The sequence below is a fragment of the Callorhinus ursinus genome, unplaced genomic scaffold (genome assembly GCF_003265705.2).
Source record: "Callorhinus ursinus isolate GAN/ISIS: 27379988/994484 unplaced genomic scaffold, GSC_fseal_2.0 scaffold11, whole genome shotgun sequence".
NCBI lineage: Eukaryota > Metazoa > Chordata > Mammalia > Carnivora > Otariidae > Callorhinus > Callorhinus ursinus.
In genome coordinates, this window is record NW_027397073.1 from 1,366,854 (window position 1) to 1,390,375 (window position 23,522).

A 23,522-nucleotide genomic window follows, 5' to 3' on the forward strand; every position below is an offset into this window, starting at 1 on the left:
ATCATTATGTATACAGCCGTGTGTAAGCAATCATATTAGTAAAACAAAAAATCAATATATACAGATTTTCTTCCTTATCCACACCACTATGTTAACCAGAGATAATTAACTGAAAAACTTAAAGACAGAGAAGTTACAATTATCTCTTAGAGATAGTAATGTAGTTAAAAATCAACAGCTGCACAAAAAGACATGCATATATTTAATTTAAACACTGAGTTCAAAAATTCACATGTAACAACTGGAATGCTATATTCTCCCCTCTATTTGGGGGAGAGGGGACAAAATTAATATACAGGTGTTCTTTTCCATCAAGCTATTTTTTGGAGGGGAAAAATATGATAATCTCTGAAATCCCTACATGTAAGGTATCAAACTCCTTCACACTTGGAAAATTTGTAAATTTCTGCAGATAGGCTAATGTAATAGTTGAACAGATAATTTATGAATCTGACCAATGTAAACAATAAAATCTGAATGATTTAGATCCCATATAAGCAACTTCTTTTTCATAGAACCACAGGAGTTTAGATGTGCAATGGGCCATCTACTCAACTTGAATGGTTCTTAACTCTGGCAGTATGTCATCGGCCTTACAAAGATGCCTGGGCTTCATCTCCAACCCAATCGAATCACAAAGGAGCTCTGAAAATGTGGTCCCTGGACCTGCAGCATCAATATCACCAAAATGCTTGTTAGAAATGCCCATCTTGGGACTCTACCCCAAACGCACTAAATGAGAAGTTCTGGAGGCAAGGTCCAGTAGTCTGTTTTAATAAGCTCTTCAAGAGACCCTGATACTTGGTAAAGCTTGAGAACCATGGCTGTAAGCTGAGGCCCGAGCATCATGAGTACCTTCTGCAGCACCCCTAGTTCATCCCAATGTGTTTCCTTTTCGAGACTCACAATCATTCATCCCTTTCAAGTCTTTTTTTATATGTAAGAATACCAAAGACAGCCTTTCCAAAGCAGCTGACCAACAGGGTTAAACCAAACCTCCCTGAAGGGCCCCAACGTCTATGACCTTTTGTACAAGGTACAGTTGTCCTCCTCACTCAGGCAGATACAATTTGAGAAACTAAAAGATTTGCCAACGCCGTTCAAGGAAACATTGCATTCCTAACCTTCAGTGTCAAATCTTCAATCTTTATGAAATATATGACAATAAAACATGACTCTTAGAAAAATCAATGTATGGAAAATAGTATTAATGTATTCATTTCAGGTTGTAAATATTCCTAAATTATAATCTGATTTAATGTGAAGAGGATTGTTAAATTGAATTCTATATCCATGTTAGCCCTGTTTTGAAAATATCACACACGAAGCATCTGCTCACTCACTCAGTAATACCTTCCCTGTTAGGTTCCCCACGGGACCCTGAGGCTACGGGTAAATAAGTAGGACACGCGTGCCCGACTCTCCTACCCATCTCACCCTGTGTCCCCCGACCCTGAGCTGCATCACTGAATTCCACTTCATTAGCTACGTCTACACACCAGCAACAGTCTCTTTAGTGGGGAAATGACATGCTTTCCGTTGTAATCAATAGTTTCTCTTCATCAAAGCTGGACAAAATGTGTCACGACTACATGTTTACAATGATTTTTCTTTCTAAAAGATGGGACGGTTTCCACTGAAAATCAGCATGAACCACCGCCCCCCCCCATCCGCTTCTGCTTTCTTGGACTTTGGTCATTTCTAGAAGGACACTGTTTAACTAGTGATATCCACACTAGCAGGTTAAATGGCAAAACATCCATTTATAATTGGATTCTGGCTCTTTACTTTGGCTGTTCTGTGCCCCAAGGTACTCAGCTAAATTTCATCTTCGGTTATGGCCAATCAGAAAGAGCTGTAGCCAGCTCAGGGATCACGGAAAGGCCATCCCCCTGCTCAAATCTCTTAGCAGAGTGGATACAGGGAGGGGCAGAGCATGGCGGGAAGCCTCATCCTGCACCACCAGACGGAGCGTGCCTGGGACAGCTGTTGGAGCCAGGTGCCCGCCTCCTGACTCCCCTCTCTGTTCTGAGGGGAGCTCCGGTGGGTGTGGCATCACCAGAATCAGCTCCCCAAAGAGGGCCCTCAGGATGAACGTGCCCATGGGCCTGCTCTACTACCTTCCGATTCTCTGAAGAAAGTGGTCATCCGTGATCCTTACAAAAGTAATTTTCTCTTGAGGCTTGTGTTTGTGACATTCCACTGTTAAAGGGAGAAATATGGATAGGGTAACCAGGAAAAAGGCATGAGTCCAGCCAAAAAAATGAAGATATGAAAAGTGTTAGTTATTCAGGGATCCCTCAAGGATGACAAATTTGGAAGATCGCAAATTGCCTTGGATCAGTTGTTTCTAAGTAGCTATCAGTGAAATGTGAGGTGCAAATCCAGAGGCAGACTGAGGCACGTGTGCTCTGGTTGAACCACACAGGAGCCTGGCATCCGCTCCCCTGGCCTTGGCTCTCCCTCCTCGGTGCACGGCCCTGAAGATCTACAGAGCCTGGGGTCCCCAAGGAGCACGCTCTGCAACCAACACTTAGGTGACACTCTGCAATTTTTTGAACCTTCAGCAATCCTTTAGATACCAGCCACAGCCGGTTACATCGTGGAGGCCTCCCATTTCACCTTCGGTACCCTGCTGCATAAGCTCCGTAAAGTGGGGACTTCACAAATTTTCTGTAGGGGCTGACACTCATCCCTTCACCACAGAATCCCTTACGTCATCTGCCACACCTGCAGTGCTGGTGACAGGTGCATCTGGCCGCATAGACACAACCCGTCCCATGCAAGATGTGCCCTCACTACCTTTCCCGTGCCTGGATGTGTGCCTCACACTGGCTCCGACGTTTAACACACTGTAAAGGGCTCCCACACAATCCATTCCTCACCAGCACCAGCCCCTACGCCATCCTGTTTTCACCCACCGGATGGCAGGTTACCTTGGCGACCCAGAACAAGCTCACCGAAGGGGGAGAAAGAACTTCATAGATCCACTGTGGTCTTCAGAACAATGACACAGAAATGGTTCAGTTTTAACAATCAATACGCAATCTTTTGAAATAAGGTGCTAGAGTGCATGGTGTCCCCTATGAGACCCATAGTGGCCCCCAAGATTCACCCCAGTTTATACGTTACCGCTGCCTGAGAGTAAAGAATTTGAATGGTGGATCCCAGTTCCAATCTCTTCTAGCAGCTGGAGATCTGACCTCTTATGCTGGAAACTTGGACTCGCACAACATACCCAGAGACATCCAGAAATCTGTTCACCAGCAGAAAGGATGAGGCTTCCCACCTCAGTAGTGCATTGAAACCTTTAACCGTAGGACCAGTTCTCCACACAATTGTTCAAATATGGGAAACAGCCAACGTTAGAACAGACGGAGGAAGTTCAGCTGAGATTATTTCCCCAATGTACACAAGACCTAAGAGCTTACTCTCTGCCTGCCAGGATGACCCCTCCCGGTGCAGCTGCATCCAGGACAGAACCCGAGCTCTCAGATGCACGTGAACAAGGGCTGGAGGAGGGGTGCACGGAGCATGCGCTCAGGAGCAAGCGGTGAGTAGGGCCCAACACAGCAGGGAAGCAAATGCCCAGGGCCTGCTGATGTTTCTAAAGGTCTTGCCAAAATCAAGTAGATGTGCCCAGCTCTGGATCTCAGAAGGGCAGCCAGAGTTAAAAAGGTGAATGTGAGTGAATCTGCCACGCTAATAAAAGTAAGCAAACAAAAGATCCTGAGTGATGCATTACAATAAAGAGCACACTGTCCTTAGACACAGCCCACATCAAAGAGGTTATCAGCGTGTTAAACTGTTCATCAGGCTCAAGTTTTCCACTTCTAAAAGAGAAAAATCAAGATACTTTATAAATTAAAATCAGATATAATTGCATTCCGTAATTTTTTCTTTCCAAGACAATAGGTAACCATCAGCGTTTTAGGCCACCTACTCTTGCTTTATATGGCTTTTTGATGTAAACAAGTCATTAACATCCACTTGACAAATAACCTAATGCACATTTTTTAATGGCCAAGAAGAACATGATTGCCTTATCTAGAAAGCCACTCACAAATTTTAAAAGCTGGGAGACATCTGCCGTCAGTGTAGATCAAATTTACACATTTTAGATGACAAGTTTCCAGAGGAAGAAACCACATTGATATAATTACCCAAATTACATGACTGTTTAGTTTATATACATGTGTTTAATTAGTCCCTTTAAGCAGGAATATGGTGAAGCCATCCGTTATTGTATTTAGCGGCTTCAGCACGAGCGTTCTGGGACTCGCAAGCATCTGGGCATCCTGGGAAAGGAAATGGATGCCCAGCCAGGTTCCTCTCTCCTGCTCACAAGAAGCCTGACCTCGGCTTTCAGCTAACAGGCAGGAACTGTGAGCCGCACTGTCTCCGCGCGTCCCAAGGCACTGGGTCAGACCCCAGGTGACAGTTGACGCACAAGCAGCTTGTAGCCCGAGTGGCTCGTGCAGCTCGGCAACCACCTCCCCTCTTCACCGTCGCTCTGCATAATGGGGTCGAAGGAGGGATTCCACTATAGTAACCATCACAGTGACAAACTCGGGATGCACGCAAGGATCGAGAAAAGCACAAGACAGTGTGGAGGAAGAGAAGGAGATGACTGTATTGCTCCCAATGTGTGCACAGAACAATTGCATTAAAGGCAAAAATATGTACCTAAAATATCCAGAGAATGGCCTCTGAGCACGCACATGGTCAGAGCAGCAGAGAACATGTCCTGAAGAGATCTCCTGGGGATGAAGAACGGGAAAGACTTTCCGACCATGTCTCTCTTCTTCTCAGCAGGAGACTGAAATCGGGACACAGATGTAAGAAGCTGTCGGCAATTTGGCTATTTAACATGCCAGAGCCAGTCTCTAAATGTGACAGCCAATGTCCAGAAATATACCAGTCACCTTGGGATACTGAGGCAGCCAAATCTAAGGCAGAAAACATCAATTTTCTTTGAGGTTCACCAAAAACCTGGTTTTCAAGCAGCCCGACTTCAAAGGCAAATACAGTATTTCTCCTTTAGTCTGGCTGTGGCAAGAAAAAGCGTGTCCTTGGGAGGTCTTCTTTATTTAGTGAAGGAAGCAAAGGTGCTTCTGAATTCGTCACATCAATTATGTATTAGAAAAACAACCCCCTAGGAAGCAGACACTCCGACACTTCTCTGGGCAACTGGAGTCTGTTCCTATCAGATCTTCGCAGGATACACGTTATCATCAGCATCAAAATCTGTTATACAAGCGGCCACCTGTGCTCTGAAGGCGAGGAATGACGATGGGCAGGAAAAAAGTCTGCTCTAACTACGAAACGAAGTGATTTGCATCCACACTCAGCAAATTTGAGGTTTCACGGGGACCAGTGGTTCCTCTACCTTCTGTCCTGCCGACAACAAATGGCAAAAGGACCAAGAGAAGCAATGTGGGTCAGTAAGCGCGTCCTGTTGCAGCACATCTTCCATGTTCTGCTGACAGAACAGCAGCATTAGGTACTGTATTTTTTTAATACTCCCTTGTGTGTGTGGAGGAATCGGGAGAGGAAAACCGAGGAACAGCCGCAGTGCAGGACGCCTTTGTCAACCATGCAAATCCAAAGGCAGCCAGGAGGCTCGTCTCCATACAGCTGTGTGTGTTAACGGGTGTTTGCAACAGCAGCTTCAAGTTCCACAAAGTACGTGAGGTATCATCGTCAGGATGCAACGTTTCTGCTGCTACATTTAATAAAGTGCAAAAAATGTTCTATGCAAAGGACCTACGCTATTCTTTAAAATACTCACATACACATACACACAGCTTCTTTCCCCAGGCCCAAACATGAAAGCTCATGATTTCCCATCCTTTCAAAGAATTTTCTCCTTTTCTGTCTAGAGAATCAGTTGTACCATTGTAAGCGTAAATACTGTTTGTGTTTGTGTTTGTGATTAGTGACAATCAGTCCATAACCTAGAGAATTTAACATGCAAAGACTTGTATTGAGTTTTTTATCTAAAATTCTATATTTCATATGGAATCTTGATTTGACACAGGTGTACATTATGCTAAATCCTTTTTTTAAAAGCCTTGTTGTTTTAGTATTCTCCTAAAATATATCAAAGTCCCGTAGTCTGAAAACTAGTCTTCTATGGGAGGATAATTTAATATTTTCACCCCATTTTTTCACTGTAAACATGAATAAATATGAAATTGTCATGAAAACTACATTTGAAATTCAGCTTGTGATCATTTTAACTTCAATTTAACATTTCCAGATGAAGCAATATTTGGGATAAATGTGCATTTAACATTACTACAAATTTAATGAGAAAAGCATTTGTTTGCACAACATATATCCCTGGGTATACCCATTCAGAAGATTCCTTTTCCTCAAACGTTATCTGAATCAAACATCGAGTGTGCTTTCTGCACGTGGCATACCCATTGCTGCACGTGGCTTACTGAATTCTGACTTCTCTCTGGCCCCAGAGAAATTATTATCTACACAGCGTCCTCACTGACTTATTTTTTAACTCTCTTTGGCTCAGTGCCTTTCGAGATTCGAGGCATAACTACTACCCCGGGCAAGAAGATTTATAAAACTCTCATGACTAGTTTCCTTTTCAAATCTCACCTAGAGCTTCCAATTTTAGAATAGTTGCATTTGGCATTTTTCCCTGATTTTTTTTTTAATTAACTCTACAAAGCATACATCACGGGATAGTTTTAAGGACAGCACCCACGGCTGCCACCCCGAGTCACCAGGGCATCCGTGCGCTAGTCTCTGGGGTAGTTAACAGACCTCATGATCACACACGGGTGCAGCCTGTCCCCAGAAACCCTGTTCCTTATTTACAGGCGGGAGAAAACTAGGGCTGTGCAAATACACTTGGCAAAGTCTTACTTCCATTTAACAGATGTTTGTATAGAGATACATCTCTATACAAACGGCCACAAAAATTAAATTCAGGTAAAACTTCCATCGTGTGTCCGTGATCATATTTTAAAACACATAGCCTACAACATTACCTATTTTCTTAAAATTGAAGAATTAACACATACACTTTTTTTCTAAATAAATTTGCTTCAAAATGTAGATTGCCAATATTCCTGACCATATTTATCGGTCCTGATTCTTTATTCTGTGAAGACTTGAACATATCTATGGAACTCTATTAAACTTTCATTTCTGTAGAGGCATAAAACTCGTTGGCATTTTCTTTTGTTTTGGAAATAAAATTTAGAAATAATCTTTCCTAGAGATTTCCTAAATGGATCAAAGCAGTTTTTTTTTTTTTAAAAACCAAGTGGAATTTAGTTAAAATGACATGAATTGTTGGGAACGTAAGAAGTTGCAGCCTTGCTGAGCCCCTCCTGTGTGGTTTTGCATCTGGTCCACGCATGGGGAAACTCCACAAGCGTGTGCTAACACCCCTCTCACACGTGAGTGCAGTTGGTGGACGGCGGGGTGTCTACTCGACTTCTGTTCTCTTTAGTATCATTAAGAGGTGATGCATTGTGAATGCGGCACTTGAACACTTGCTTATAGGCCTTCCTAAAATTCTCAGAGAGAAAAGCATATATGATGGGGTTCACCGAGGAATTACTGTACGCCAGGCAGTGGGCAGCGATTCTGAAGAGGAAGGAGGCGGGGGTCAGCGGGAAAACCCCAAACTCGGCCCAGAGATTGATGACATGGTGTGGCAGCCAGGATATCCCAAAAACCACAACCACCACCAGAACCGTCTGCGCGGTCTAGAAGAAGAGGAAAACAAAGGAAACATGTCAGTTAGAACAGGAGAAGAATCCGGAGCTTGGAACACGCTCTAAGATCACTTTATGTATATTGCGATGGAATCAGATACTGAATCCGCTTTAAGTGTTGGCCGCGACTTCATATCACAGTTTTTTTCCAAACTTGTCCGGGACGTGGAATAACTTCATCACATATGTGAGAGGCATGTGGATTACGGGAAGCATATTCTGGAACATGGGAATACAAATGTGCAGAGACTAAACACTGTGACTTTAAAACCTACAAAGCTCTGAGCAGGGCACACGCTGAGACAGTGTCACCCGAGACACAGCTCAGGCGAGCGCTCAAAACCTCTCCGAACGGTGGCCTCGACGACCGTGTATTTCTTTATTTCTCCTCGTTAAACTCTGCCAAGTGAAAGACCCCAACACACTGATGCATTCCAGAGAGGCATCTCAGTTTCTGTCGGGGGCCCAACTAGCCCCATTGTTCGGCTTGCATATAACCCTTCCCTCCTTCCCTCGCTGCCCCTAAATCAGAAAAAAGCTGGCGGCAAAGGCAGGACCCACGTGTTTCCTTTGAGACTCGGGCCAAGCAGGGGATGGAAGAAAGCCATACCTGATTAAGGACCTCAGCACAAGATGAGCCTTCCCTCCAGCTCCCCTTCTGCAGCATGCTTTGTGTGCTTGCCCATCACCTCCTCAGTGGGCTGGGCTTGAGCCTGAGGACCACCTTTCCTGTGTTTCACAGCAGCCCGTTGCGTACATGTTCAAAAGGCAACAACTAGATAGTAATGCTGGCATTAGTTGGAAACTATCTATGGCTTCAAACAAAAGATGGTGGGCTCTTAATATTTTTTAAAGTAAAATACAACACAATCAGCCGGCTCCTTCCTTAAAAGGTTGCTCCTCCTGCAACATGGTGGCTCAGGAACCAAGCGGGGTCCTGACTGCTGATGTCCACAGCAGCACAGGGGCAGTGGGGGGTGACTGGGAATGTCACTGCCTGACGGCTGGCCGTGTGCGGGAAGCAGATCCCATCAGGATCACGGGTCTGGGATGAGAACGCTAAGATTTAGAAAGGTCAAGACAGGTGCCTGGTGTTCCAGAGCCGAACGCTAAGTTAGAGCGGGAAGCCCTGTCATGTGATCCCAAACCCATGTTCTGAATGCTCAGACACAGGGAGAGGATAGCTTGCAAAATCTGCCTAGTCACCCTCAACCCCATCTCCCGCTCTGCGCCGCTCCCCGAGCTCCCGGGAAACCAGAGCATCAGGGCACTTGGGTGGACAATCAAAGCCTCAGAAGACAGAGGTCACCTGGACCTCCAACGGAACCATGCACGGAAATGTCCCCAGCCCCCTGTGCTCGACTGCTCCAGCTCCCAGGTCACCACCGGCAGGGAAAGGGATCTGGAGGACATGAGAGATGCAGGCCCGGAGCCCCTTGCCTGAAGGTTGGAATCTTCTCTCTGAGACTGAGCCCTGGTTGCTAGAGTTTGTGGAGTGGAAACACAGACGTCCGGAGCACCGGTAACCAGCACCCACCCCAGGAGGGAAAGGGTAAGGACATACCTTCCCCTGACCTCCCCGCCAGAGCTTTCCCTTCTACACAGACCAAATCCCGGCCGACCAGAATGGACAGATAGGGGGAAGGAGGTTTGGGAGGACTGAAGGAGACGGAAGGAAGGAGGCTGAAGAGCACGGGGATGCTCATTCTCAGGTCCTCCCATGGAGCGAGGGCAGGATGCAGGAGGTGGTTCCATGGCTAGGACATCCCTGGGAACGTACTGCCTCAAGCCCTGCCCTGCGGCCCCTCCACCAGCCCCGTGAAAATGAGAACCCCACTGTAGAAGCCGCACCCCCAGGAGGGCAGCAGCAAGCCGCCCATATCCACAGGACCAACGCTGGCAGCAAACCCACACGCAGCACACGTCCATCAGAGACATGGGCTGGAAGGCAGGCACTCCATAACCAGGTGGAGGCAGAGATGCTGGAGGAGGGGTGGGATTTCGGGGCAAGGCCAGGACAAATGCATGACAGGACTGCTCACCATCACAAGGTGCCATGGATTGTGTAGAAGCCTGGGACTCATGCTAGCCATAACCTAGATGTGCAGCCTTAGAAAAATGACGTAACCTCCCTGGCCTCGACACCCTGCCCCGGTGAAATGATTCTGACTGTGCCTCATCCATTCAAACACTTAAAACAACTCAGGTAAAATCCAACAACAGGTTTTTTATAGGATGGCAGGATTACATATTAAAGCCGCTTACTGCATGACACACAAAGCAAACAAGAAATTTGTTCACATATATTAACAGATTGTCTGCTATCAATCCACTTATCCATTAGCATATGAGAGATTCCATTCCCAGATGATTTAATCAAAAACAATCGAGACATAATTATACCCACAAATAGAACAGAACACATCATCTTTTCTTTCTAAGACAGAGAGGACATCTCTCTACTTCACCAAATGAATACCCTCTGGATATCCCATTTTATTGCTTCTTTCAGGAAGTTTCTACTAAGTGCCAAGCTTAGGACAGAAACAGACCCCAGCAGCTTATTGATAAGATCCAGTCCATGGGGCAAGGTAATGTGCGTGAAAATGGCATATTTTATATGTGTATGTGTTTGCAGTTCATCCCAAATTTACCTCTCAATTTTTAGTGATTCCCCTGATCTTCTCAGAACCATGAACAAGGCTCTTTTCTTAGTCTCCCCATAGCATTGAATATGAGAGGACTACAATTTACTATAGATATCGGGAAAGAACACTTGCTGGGCACATACAAAAACTCTATCAGCTATTTAAGGTTGTTCCCAGAAGAATGAAAGAGAATGCTCGTCCACACTGACTGCTCTCAGGTAGTATCTTCTTGGATTTCCCATTTTCTCCCTGCTCACCAACCATCTCCACCCAGCAGACTGATGTCCTCCTAGCTGTCATCCATGTCAGCACCCCGCACATGGGCTCAGGCTCGCGGTCCCACGGCCTTGGGCTGCCTCCAGTCAGCCTCAGAGACAGGCGAATGCATCCAGGTGTCGTTGGAGACAGGTGTTTGTCTTCTTCTGTCTCCCTAGTGCAGGCGCCTGCAGGCCCCAGGCCCAGCTGAGGGGACGTGGCTGCAGGAAAGGAGGCCACACGGCAGAACGGCAGCCAACGTCACTACCCACAGCGTCCGACTCTCAACTCGGGCGACCAGTGCCAACAACACCGGCTCTAACTTGAAGAGCCGGTCAGAATAATGCACAGGACAATCCCAGACCCGGGATCTCCCCGTGCCCATCATTACCCAGGACACTGCTTGTTAAAACTCATGGCATGGTGAGGTTGGTAAGGTTATTGGGTACTTACCCAGGAGGTACTTACCAGGAACCTGCCTTTTTAAAAAGCTCAGGGGTATTTGAAGAACCACTAGTGAATCCCATAAAAGCCACAACAAAAGCAAATCATCTTCCCCATCTCAAATTAAAGGCAATGCTGTTTCCTCAGTGTTGACAGCCCCTAAGGCTGAACCTTGCCTTTGCCTCAGAAAGACTTGGGGGAGTTCCTTGTTCTCCTTCTATTTGAAATGTCAGCACATAATGAGAGAATTCCCTCCTGTGGAGAATGAGGCTGATTGTTTTTAATTTCTTACATCATTTTTTTTCATTTCTTATAGTATCACTGCCTTAATCAGAGATGGGGTTATACCCAGTGTATCTACGACTTCCCTCTTTTTACCATGTATTGGATCGAATCCCAACACTAACTTTTAAAACAGAGGAAGTATCCTTTAAAGTTATATAAAAAAAACCTCTATACTAACTTATTATCCTTGAGACTGGGTCCTTTATAGCCTTGTTGGTCTTTTTTTTTTTTTTTTTTTTGCTCTCTCTACCAACAGTATCTGAAAAATATTAATCTCTCTTCCCCCTGTGAGATGTTCTTCAAAGTCATCTAAGACATCTGTTCTTTCTTCAAAGAATCTTACGCACAATATGTCTAACGGAGCTTTGCTGGGAAGAAAACAGTAGCCAAAAGAAGGGAGAGATGAAAACATTTCTTAAATGTATGAATGACAGCCAAACAGCTTGCTGAGTTACTTCAAGCTGGGGGCGGGGGCAGGGAGCAGCTGCTGAAAGAAACCAGGTTGACAGGTCAAGGAGCCTCTAATCTCCCCTCAGAGGTGCCCATCCATACACGGTCCAGCCCATTCTGAAGTCTTCCAGAGATGACCTCAGAGTCCCTGTTTCCATATCCATTCAGCCTCATGCCAGGAAACATTTCTTGGTGTGTAGGAGAGCATCACGTCAGCCACAGGACTCTACACTACCATTACTGTTATTTCTACCATTGAGATCATGTTCTTCTGTGTATGTTCCTCCAAACATGCAGAACAACTGTTCAGCATGTTCATCACAAAGGGCCTAACTGTCCACCCCGAGCCGGCGTGCGCCTGCACACGGAGCCCTGGCATGGATGGAGACAGCTGGGAGGACGGGAGCTCTACCCATGGAGAAGCAGGGCTGCAAACCAGTGCAACTGAGCTGAGTGAACTCTGAGCATCTGTCTCAGGCAGATCCCCGTCGCCCAGGGACCGAGCGTGCACACGCAACAGCCCTCCCTGCGCTAAGACCTGCAGGAATGTCTCTGCCTCCAGGCTTCTCTCCCAGACCTCTCTCCCCACGCCTCCTCCCCATCCTCTGCCCTCTTCCTACCCCTCGGTGCACCTCCCCGCTACTTCCTGCTCAGGCATGGGCACTCACACCACCCCCAGCTTCACACCTTATTTGTTCTCTACAAACAAGGAAGCAATTAAAGGTATCAGAAGAGACCTGACATCTGTTCAGGGGCTGTTAAGGGTCAGAGGCTCTGAGAATGGAAGAAAAAGTCCCCTTCCCACCTCCAAATGCTAAATCTTCTCCTATGATAAGAATTATATTTACACATGCATATGATGTGCACACATATATGTGTACATAAAATAAATGTGTATATATGTATATATGTGCATATGTAACCTAGAACACACATATATGCATGTTCACATGTAAACATACATACGGCCCCATACACGTACATATCTATAAAACTAAACACAGAAACTATTCAACTAATCCGTAGAGATGTTCTCTGTAAAGCAGAAGCTTTTCTAGTTGTTTCTTATAAGATGTATTTTCATTCTTTTCATCACTTTGTTCTTCGCGGGGACTCCCACCATTTCTCCGCAGCACTTCACAAATACAGAGACTGACAGTAGCCACAGCCCACAGATACGAGGCAGCCAATGCTAAGGAAGGGTTTGACCCTTTCCTTTGGGAAGCGTGAATCCTGTGCCTCAGCAATAAGCATGCGACATGGCCCGGTGACATCACCTCGGTGGGCATTCGGCAGGCCAGGTCCTCGTACAGATGCTCCCTGTGCCTCCCCTGACCCCAGCTCGGCCGTCCCACTGCAGAGCTGGCTGCCCCAGGGAAGCCCAGCCCCTTCCAGTCCCATGGGTCAACTCTGTCCATGAATGACTATCCCGGGGAAACGACAAACAATCCTTAATTATTTATAATGAATCATTTTCTTGGAGACAAGCGGCTCAGAGGACAAACTAGAAGACAGACTTAAAAAGTGGAAATAGTCCAGCATAACAACATCACTGAAAACAGCAGGAAGGGAAAGACCAGCTTTAGCGATGACCCCACTCACACAACGGAACGCTGTTGGCCGCTCACAGGGATCCAGGAACGTAAAATAAAACCTACATAACTGCTGAGATGTAAGGACGGATCAATGGATGGAAGAGGTAAGACAGTCTGGTTATTTAGGCTGCACCTTTTAGTCTTCGGGGGTTATTGCTGACACTCCGTGAGCCTATGTGGAAGGCGGGCTAAATGGCTTCCATCCAGGTTCTACCACTTCTTCTCATCCGGTCGGAGAACAGACATGTTTTCAGCCATATTATAAACAAGGCAAGGCGAGAAGAGCTGTGCTTTAACTAGAACTGTTAAAAAGTAAATATGATCAAACTATAATCTCTGCCAATTATGCATCCTTGATCATCATAAATATTTAGAAGGACAACCAAGGCGCCTTGTGATGTTATGACTAACATTTATGGGTGAAAATGTCTGGCTATATCTCCTCCCTAAACATCTTGTCCAATACTCTTATTCTACCTTCTAAAATCAGAAATTCTATAGGTATTATGTAAGAGTTAGATTAATCCTGATTTGTAACATAGTTTTTCTCAAAATGTGAACTGTAATAAATACCAGGGTGTTAGATGCCTTAATATGACTCAGGAGAAGCTTGTTTAAATCAGGATTCGTGGGACGAGAAAGACAAAAGTGGGTAGAAGTCCCTTTGGGGCCCCTCCCCCATTTCCCCAGAGGGACCAGTGTCAGCACAAGTCCAAGAGGAAGAGAGGACAATGCATCTGATCTTGGGGCTTAGGAGAGAGATTAAAGTAACATCTCTGAAAAGACAGTTAGGCCAGAGCCTCCTGGAATCACATCAGCGATGATAAATACACAATAAGATGGTTTTGTGCACATTATGGACGTCAGGAACTCTACCTTCTGTCCCAATCAACCTAGAACACATCTCCTAAAGAGAATCCAGAGAACTACCTGTTTCCTCACTTCTCCAAACCTCCGTCTAAGTTTCCACGCAGCATCTGGTCACCTGTGGTGCCCTCAGAAGCTGACTTTCCATGCCTACCCTGTGCCTCATGGTCAGCGGTCCACTTCAGATGTCTGTCCCAAAGAAACTAAATGTCACAGGTAGTGGTGGACATAATTAGGATAATTAGGAATAAAAACGAACTAAGCTCTGAAATGTGACATATAGAATATGTATTTGTGAATATTACCTTTTTCTTCGATGCTTCTGACTTCTTTGACATGTTCTTCAATTTTTTATGCAAATGATTCAGGACCTGGAAAATACAGACTAATAAAACTGTTTGCCTCTTGCCCACAGCTCCTTGTCTGATTTGCACTGACAATTCTTGACACTCTGACCTGGTAATCACATTACTTATAAAATCATTCGAATCGAAATGCACATAAGGTGCCAAAGTAACAAGGAATATGAACTGCCAACTTCAACTGTTTCTCTAACATTCAGGAGTACACAGGGACTGTTGTGGTCACAGCATCTATTTGCAGAGAAATTCTGGGGTGTGTGGCTCTGGAGTTTTGTCCAGAAAGTGTCACACTGCTACCCATTTATGGGTCCTTCCTGGTCTACTTTCCACCTCAGTTTCCCCAAGATTCCACATTTTAACAATCACCAGTTCCCTGCTGTACGTCAGGAGCGATGCCAAATCCTAGATATGTGGAAAAATCAGAGGTCTCCCTCCAGTGCACCATCCAATGGGGAAAGCAAGCAGGTGAGCAAATCAAGATGATGTGATCAGAGAGTTCTCCAGTGCAGCCAAAGTTTGCTTCAACTTATTCCTTCTGTTTTCCTGTTGTGGGCTCCTTACAGCAAATTTCCACCCACTTGCTTTCCTTGAGTTCTTTATTCTAATTCTACCTACTTTTCCATGAGTTTAGACAACTCACATGTGGGGGACTCAGCCTCTCTGGGGATTTATAGACGGTTTAGCAAGGTTTTACAATTAACATCCCTGTCAGAGGATCTCCTGAGAGATACTGGCTCTGTTCATTAGGGAAACTATTTCTGCCTTCCCTTGCCAGTGTAATACTCAGGAGAACTGATGTGAAACATTTGGGTTATATGTAGGAATTTACAACATAAGCTCGGTCTTACACAACAGAGCCGACCCTACAGACTTGTACTGGGGTTCATTTTTATATACCATCTGAGTGAACATCTAAGGAAAAATTAGCCTCTGGATGACTAGGGGCTTTGGGTTGTCTGTAGTTTGCCAAAGGAGGCTCTGAGAGAACTAGAAACCACTTTTCAGACACTTTTTGGTTTCCTTCTAGCACCTCAGCATGGAAATAATGTAATCAATTTGGACTCACTGCAAAAGTGTTGCTGCACTCAGCTAGATGCAGGACTTCTGGAGTGATCGGTTATACCCTAATTAAGAAACTACAGGATTTACTTACCAACTTCATGAACTCCAAGCAAGTTAAGCAGACATCACAGGGGTGTGAATCTCTGACACCAAATTCTCAGCCCTACCGAACTACTTCTCACTTCCTACAATGGCTTAGCATCATCTCCAACAAGACGAGGCTTTCACTTGGTACGGTAACATTTAGGATTGCTTTCAATACATTGACGATAGATTACTTAACTGTTCTGCCAGCAGAAATTAGGGTTCCAGGAACTGAATGTAAGAGAAAAACAGAAGAGCTTTTGTAGGATCTTGTCTAGAGAGGATGGGCCTTATGAGTTTCCTTGTGGTAGCCTTCCCAGCAAGAGACCACAGGAGGACACCGGTCATTGAGGACAAGGGACAAGAAGAGAGAAGAGAGGACAGGCAGCACAACAAAATCAGAAAGGGACATCTGGAGAGGAGGCCAAACAGAAAAGCGAAATATTATCTGCTTCATAATGCTGCCTGAGGGTCTATTCACTCCTTCAACAAGCTCATTGCACCACATCTCAGGGACTTCAGGCCACCTGTGGAATGTTGAGTGGTCAACAGAGAAAATACCCACGTATAGTTTCCTTCGCTATTTCCCTTCAATAGCCCATACTACGGGCACACATTGATATATTATAATGTATATATTGATACATACTTGATGAGATCTTGTCATCAAAGGTATCATGATGGGTTGTAACTGCATTTCTTTAAAGGATGATGATGGCATGATGGTGTCACTCTGTGGTTCTATACACTTAGCAGTGTGTGTAGGATGCATACATTCAAGCCTGGGCCGAGGTCACCTTGGGCATCAGATGTCTCTGGGGATGTGGGAGAATTTGGCAGGTGGGCACATGAAGAGTTTACCCTCGTGTCAGATAGTGGACGGTCCCAAACAAGAAGTCCCTTCAGGGAAAGAGAGCGAGGGGCCAGCCCCGTGCAAAAAGGAGCACTACAAGCACACACCAGCCCAGGCATTCTGCGTGTTTCTCAGGGATGGTCAGGCACAAACCGTTTACACAAAATCATAAGGTTTGGGAAGTAGAAGGTAACACTCAAATGTAATTCCCGTGTTGAGTTAAAAAAAAAAAAAAGGAAAAGAATGTAATCTCAGATGACTTTTCAGCCATCTGTGATTTTTCATAGTGGCCATCAGTCCTGGGCTTGGAGAAACAGCTAGTCCCGGACCTAACATTCAAGAAGAATCGTTAGCTGGACAGTGTTCCTTAATGATGGAGGCAAAGAAAAGCAGCTGGAAAAAAAATACCTAAGCTCTTCTTCAAGCCCTGGAGTGAATCTGCAAATATTAGCTTGAATGTAAAAGGAATTTCCAGTTATGCTTAAAAGCAAACTACTTCCTTGTAAAAAGTATCCCAATGAGCATGCATTTGTTGAATTTTTTAAACTATTTTGAAAATTTGCCCTATGTGTGAATTTCATATATTCTCAGATGACAGAAATGTAGCCTAATTTTTCCTATAATTTTGCCTTGTCGTTTCCTTCAAGAAGACCTGGAGACTTTTGGGAAGTGAAAGAACAGTATGCTTCAGCTCTACTTCAGGTGATTATGAATTCACCACCAAATATTTTGAGAACACTTCGAGTCCTGAGCTTTATGTCCCTAAGGCCCTCCCTCGGTGACTGGAAACTCTTCCTTAAAACCGTTCCTGAACCATCTACCAGCTTCATAATCTGGGTCAGTTGCTTTGCTCTTCCCAAACCTTTTCCCGGATGCTCCCGCCAACAGGCTTGTGCAGACTGAGCGAGACAGTTGCTGAGGTCGAGCACTGCACTGGTAGAACCACGTTTGTTTGTTTTTTTCTTTTGCATTTGAAGAAGGCTAAGTAACTAAACCAGCTGTTTTGCAAGGAGCTAAACCACAGCTATCTTCCAAATGTCCCATCTTGCCCTATCTCTTCCGTGTATCTTTATATATAACCCTTTGATGCAGGCCATTCTTTCAGATAATATCCAAAACTATTACCATTCAAACAGACACAACTCTACATAGATGATATGGGGCAGGGGAAAACAGAAACCAGGGGGCTTATAGTAAACACTTTTGCTGGGAAAAACATGAATTGAATGTAAGTAAGTATTGCTTTCTGCGATCTGGTTACTCATGGCCCTAGAGTCATGGCCTTATCAGAAATAGAAGGAGAGACAGAGAAAGACGAAAAATAAACTGCTGGGAATTTCAAAAGTTGGCAGCAGAGATGTTTTCCTCATGGTGACGGTACTCCCAGAATCATCACTGGGGAGCTGGGGTTTACCCCCACGAATCACTGTCACGTGATTAAGCATATATTCTTACTCAAGCACAAGCAAGTATATCCAGAAAGTTGAAGACTGATCAGTATGACATCTTCAAAACCCACTGTTATTAATGAGAGAGGATGTGAGTTTGCTGAGCTCTGTCAAGCTATGTGAAGGGAGGATGGGAGTAATTTTCCTGGTAAGGAGGGAGGGGTAGCTGGGCCAGATGTGTCAATAATGCAACTCTTGATGGGAGTTAGGGATTTAGGCCTGAATCACTTCATGTTGTCTACACAACCCTTCTAAACAGAATTGAAACTCAGCCATCCAAAGTTCTCTGGAGACTCAGGTCAAGATACTGTGAAGAAATATTCTTTTAGCACTCCGGTTTATCAAGCTTAAGCTTCGGGTAAAATACAGTTCGAAGCGCCTTCGCCAGGAGCAGAGGCTTCAAGGAGCAGGAAGGGGACCTGGGCGACCAGCCAGGAGCCCCCAGGCGGGCGCAGGGGAGAGGGAAAGGGGCAGCGCTCCAGGTGGCTCTGCAGTCCTGCAGTCTGGTCCCCAGATTGGATCCCGCGGTGCTGGGTGTGGGTGGCTAAAACTGAGGGCGATTCTGGCTGCCAAGGGGACAAACTCAGGGTCCAGGGCTGTGGGAGGCTGAGGGGAGGCAGGACCTCTGGGAAGTGACCTGCAAACTTTCCCCAGCAGCTCCCAGACTCCAAGTAACTTTCCCTCACACCCTTTCCCACACCATCCACCAGGGGAGGGCAAAGGGCTGTGCGAAAGGTTCTCAACCCAAGCTGCCCAGAAAACTGGAGCGGGTCAGGGCGAAGGGACTCCGAGAGGGGCGGCGCGGGGGGCACAGGAGCTACCCCGAGGCCCCCAGCCCGCTGCCGGCCCGCGCCCCTGCCCCTGCCCCTGCCCTCGCCCCAAGCGCCCACCTTGGCATAGCAGAAGCAAATGAGCAGAAGCGGCAGCAGGTAGCCGAAGACAAAGGTGCACACCACGTAGGCCTTCTTGTGGCCCTGGTTGGGCCACTGCTCCCAGCAGAAGGTCTGGTTGCTGACTTCCCAGTGGAAGAGGCGGTGGTGGTAGGCCACGGGGGAGGCCATGGCGATGGCCAGCGCCCAGATGAAGCCCACGCCCAGCAGCGCGTTGCGGGACACCCGCAGGGAGGAGCAGCGCCGGGAGTGCACGACCGCCACGTAGCGGTCCACCGACATCGCCGCCAGGGTGAAGATGCTGACCAGCATGGAGACAGTGAAGAAGTAGTGGACGAACCTGCAGATGAAGGCGCCCAGCACCCAGGTGGGCAGCGCGTACACCGTGGCCTGGAAGGGGATGCAGAAGAGCAGGTAGGCCAGGTCGGCGATGCTCAGGTTGAGGATGAACAGGTTGGTGGTGCTGCGCGGCTTGCCCGGCTTGCTGCGCGCTAGCACGGTGATCACCAAGCTGTTGCCCAGCACGCCGAACGCGAAGATCAGGCCGAAGAGCACCAGAGTGATGAAGTTCTCAACGCCGATGCCGAAGAGTGGTCTGGGCTCCGGGGCGCGGGGCTCGGGTCCGCTAACGTTCCCCTCGCTGAGGTTCCCGGCTGCCGGCTCCATGGCCCGCGGGCGCCCAGGCGCGCTGGCGAGGGTGCCCTGCTGAGGAAGAAGGCTCGGAGGAGCCAGGGGTCCCGACCCTGAGTGTGCAGAGGGCGAGTTTCCGATCCTGAAGCTCCGCGATGGGCACGCACCCTGAGGCTGAGCCCAGTGGCGCCGTCTTTGTGCGAGGCCGCCTGCGAGGAGCCCAGACCGGGACCTTCCCGGGAATGTGTGGCAGCCCCGAGAGCGCGGGATTCCCTCCTGCCCGGGCGCCGCTGCCCTCTGCGCGGCCGCCCAGACCCGGGAGGAGGGACCCGCCAGTGCAGCTGCAGGGGTGGAGAGACCCCTCTGCGCCTTACCGGTTCCTGGTCCCTGCTGGCCGGTTCCCTCCTTCCCGGGAGTGGCTTCGGGCTGCACCTGTTGCTCTGAGCCGCTCCCTTCCCGCGTCGCTCCTGGGGCACAGCCAGCGCGCAGCGGCGCACGCCGCAGTTCGTGGAGAGGGCTGCCCGCGCCTCCACGCCAGCGGCGCCTCCTCTCCCCTCCCAGTTTTTGCAGGGATTCCAAGTGATCTACAGGGTGAGCGCTTTCTGGGCGCTTTCCCGAGGGCTGACAGAGGGGGTGCTCGGAGCCCTGTTGCAACTGAGACGTAGAAAACAGAGCTGGCTGAAATTCGCGCCCCTGGGGGCCTCTCCAGTCCCCCGGAAGTCACAGCGCGCTCACAGACTGCAGGAGTCCTAAAGGGGTGGGTCGCCGCCCACCTCCTCGCTGGAATCGGACGAGCGCGCTCGCCCCTGCAAGGTGCGGACCTGCGTGGGTCCGGCGAGGGCGGCAGCTGCCGGGTGCAGCATGGCCCGGGGGCCTAGCAGAGCCGAGCGCGCTCCAGCGCGCGGGGCGGGCAGGCTGTGGGGGTGCGCAGCCTCCTCATCCGCTAGCGCCGCCGCTCATCTTTCTTGCTCCTGTGGTGGCTGTCCCTGAGAGCTCTCCCTGCCCCAGGAATTAAGCCTCCCCGGAAATCAGTGATTGGCACTGCAACCTGGAGTTTTGTAAAATCCCTAATCCCACCCCACCCTTCCCACCGCTAGGGAGGAAATAAGCAAGAAAAAACATGAATGGCCTGTTTGAATTTTCATTGTAAACATCTAAAATATTAAAGGTGTGCTCACATCATCCAACTTTAGATCAGTTTTGCTTTGTGTTTCTCATCTGAGCGACATAAACAGACGTACTGACATGACATATTTGTGAGGTGGCAAAAAACATGTTTACACCAAGAAACTGAGCTGAGGATAGCGGTGAGTAAGCATACCCTAGTGTGTAATCTTGCTAGTGCCCAACTAGAGAGCTGAAATGGATTCATTTCTTTGCAGCGTTGATACGATGTGTCTCTCTTCCCTTCCGAGATCACGGTGTGTTTCCAGCACTCTCCAAATGACGTGTGAGTGTCCATCATGTGGCAGACACAGTCAGGTCGCAGAAGGTTGAGTGGGGTGGGGTGCGCCCTGTGGGTATGACACAGAGATTACTCGGAGAACAGGCCAAGCGCAGGCGCAAGGCTGAGCCTTAGGGAGTGGGGGAAGCAGGTGGGGGGGAGCTCCGCTCTCATTCTGCCTAACCTGCCCCTCTGCGTCGTCTCTAGGAAGAGGCTGAGGCAGTTCACTGAGCATCCACCATAGAGCAAGTACTTCACCTGTACTCATTGTTCCTTCTAATACCCACACACATTTCCCAGAGGACGAAGTTGAGTTTAAGTAACTTATGTAGCAGAGTATCTTGCTAAATCAAGAAGGCTCTTACCTTCCCTGGAAGGTGCCTCCAAACCTTGTCCATCAGTTGCTTTTCTCCCCAAGGGGTTCTCTGCCCTACACGTTGATGGGATCCTGCAATGGGCAGCTCGATTATATTGGAAGTCATTTGTCATCAAATTTGGGAAAGGGGTGTTCTTAATTATTATGAACTATTTTCAACATGAAACAAATAAGATGAAATTATAGCGAATACCCATGGTGCCCACCATCCAGCTTAGAATAATAAAAAAAAAAATCATCAATAGAGTTGGAACAGCTTTTATCTACTTTGCAAATCACAACCTCCACCCCCCCATCTCCAGGTAACCTAAATGTCTTGTCTGTTAGTCATTTCTTTACATATTTATGGCATATGTATAAGTTCTTAAATAATATACTATGAGTTTTTAGTTTATTTTAACGTTATATGGTTGGAATGATAATACTGATTTTTCCCTGAAGGTGTAAATTGTCTGATATTGCTCTACATACGCCAACAGTCTTTGCTACTTATTGGTCTCCTGTATTTTTTGCAATCTTCCCGGGTCCTGTGATTTAGGGGGTATCTCTTAGAAATAGAACATTAACCGGAATATTTTAAAACCCAGTTTGGCAATCTCTATTTTTTAACTAGTGAGTTTAGTCTGTTTACTATTTTTTGTCATTACTGATCTACGTGGACTTATTTTTTGTTTTCTATCTCCATGCTTCTGCTTCTCCCCCGTGTTTTGACATCTTTTGGATTGCATTTTTTACCTGTCTTTTTTTCCCATCTTAAAATGGGGGGAAGGAATATGATCCATTTTTATTATTTTGTTGGTTACCCTTGAGTGCCTGCTACCTGCCAGGAACTATTTTAAGTTCTGGGGTTAGAGCAATGAACAAAGCCAAGCCCCTTCTTTCATGGATTTGATGTCTTATTATGGAGACAGGACATTAAAAAAAGAAATAAAACCATAATATGCCATATGGTAAATACTCTAAAGGAGAAGAAAACAGGACAAGCGAAAGAGAGCGATTGGAGGGTGGAATCATAAAGAGGAATCAGGAAATATGTCTTCAAGAAGCTGACGCATTGGCGGGAACCAGGAGGAGGTAAAGCAGAAAGCCTGTGTCCCAGTCAGTGCAGGATGCTACAACAAAATTCTCTAGACCAGGTAACTTAAAAAGAGCAGACATTTATTTCTCAGCTGTGGAAGCTGCAGTCCGAACAGAGCAAGCCACCTGCAGATTCAGTGTCTGGTGAGGGCCTGCCTTCTGGTTCACAGCCAGCACCTTCTCGCTGTGCCCTCAGGGCAGAAGGGGTACCAGGGCTCCGGCTCTGCGGGGCCTCTTCCAAGGGCCCTCATCCCATTCATGGGGGCTCCACCCTCATGAACTAGTCACCCCCCAAAGGGCCCACCTCCATCTGCCATCACATTGGGGGTTAGGTTTCAATATGCGAGTTTTGGGGGACACTTGGGCAGAGCCGTAGGATGAGTTACGTCCAGTTAAATAGGAAAGGAAGAGAGGTGCCACGTCCAGGCCAGCAGAGGGAGAAGCCCACGCACGGTGTCCGCGTTGTCTGCCCCTGCCTGTGATGGAGGAGGATGGCCTGCTGCCTGGGGCCAGCCACAGAGGGAAGCCGGCTAGATCCCGAGTCACAGATGGGGAAAGTCACCCTTTAGGGAACTGAAGTCTCTACCCTTCCCGTGTCGAGTCCCTGTGGTTATTGGAATCAGTTTCTTCTGTTATTGAGACCTCACTGACATGTAACATTATGTTCGTCTCAGGTGTACGACACAATTTCCCATTTCATTGAAAGCTTATTTATGGGCTCAAGTTCCTTTAAAAAAAAATACAAAACAAAACAAAAAACTAGTAAGGCTTTTCAGTATAGAGTCCATGATACTGATAGAAAATAATGTCTGAAAACTGATTTTTAAAAGTGAACTTTAATGCTGTATGTATAATAAATATATCAGGGGAGAGAAAATTAGAAAAATGCCCCTGGGGAAAGACAGTGAAAAGTTTCATGGGAACTTGAAGAAACAAGCAAACAAAAGTTCCCATATCCACGTGCATATTATTAGATGTTCCTCTGTTACAGGGGAATGTCT

At 47.0% G+C, this 23,522-nt stretch overlaps 1 protein-coding gene across 1 annotated transcript; it reads right to left on the minus strand.

Moving 5' to 3' along the window:
- Nucleotides 1-6,379: 6,379 nt before the first annotated feature.
- On the minus strand, nt 6,380-20,208 carry GALR1 (galanin receptor 1). Its single transcript, XM_025886346.2, has 3 exons — nt 18,995-20,208; nt 14,601-14,666; nt 6,380-7,742 (listed from the first exon to the last, which is right to left on the minus strand). The coding sequence occupies exons 1-3, from the start codon at nt 19,658-19,660 to the stop codon at nt 7,425-7,427; spliced, it is 1,050 nt and encodes a 349-aa protein (XP_025742131.1). The 5' UTR covers nt 19,661-20,208; the 3' UTR covers nt 6,380-7,424.
- Nucleotides 20,209-23,522: the final 3,314 nt, after the last annotated feature.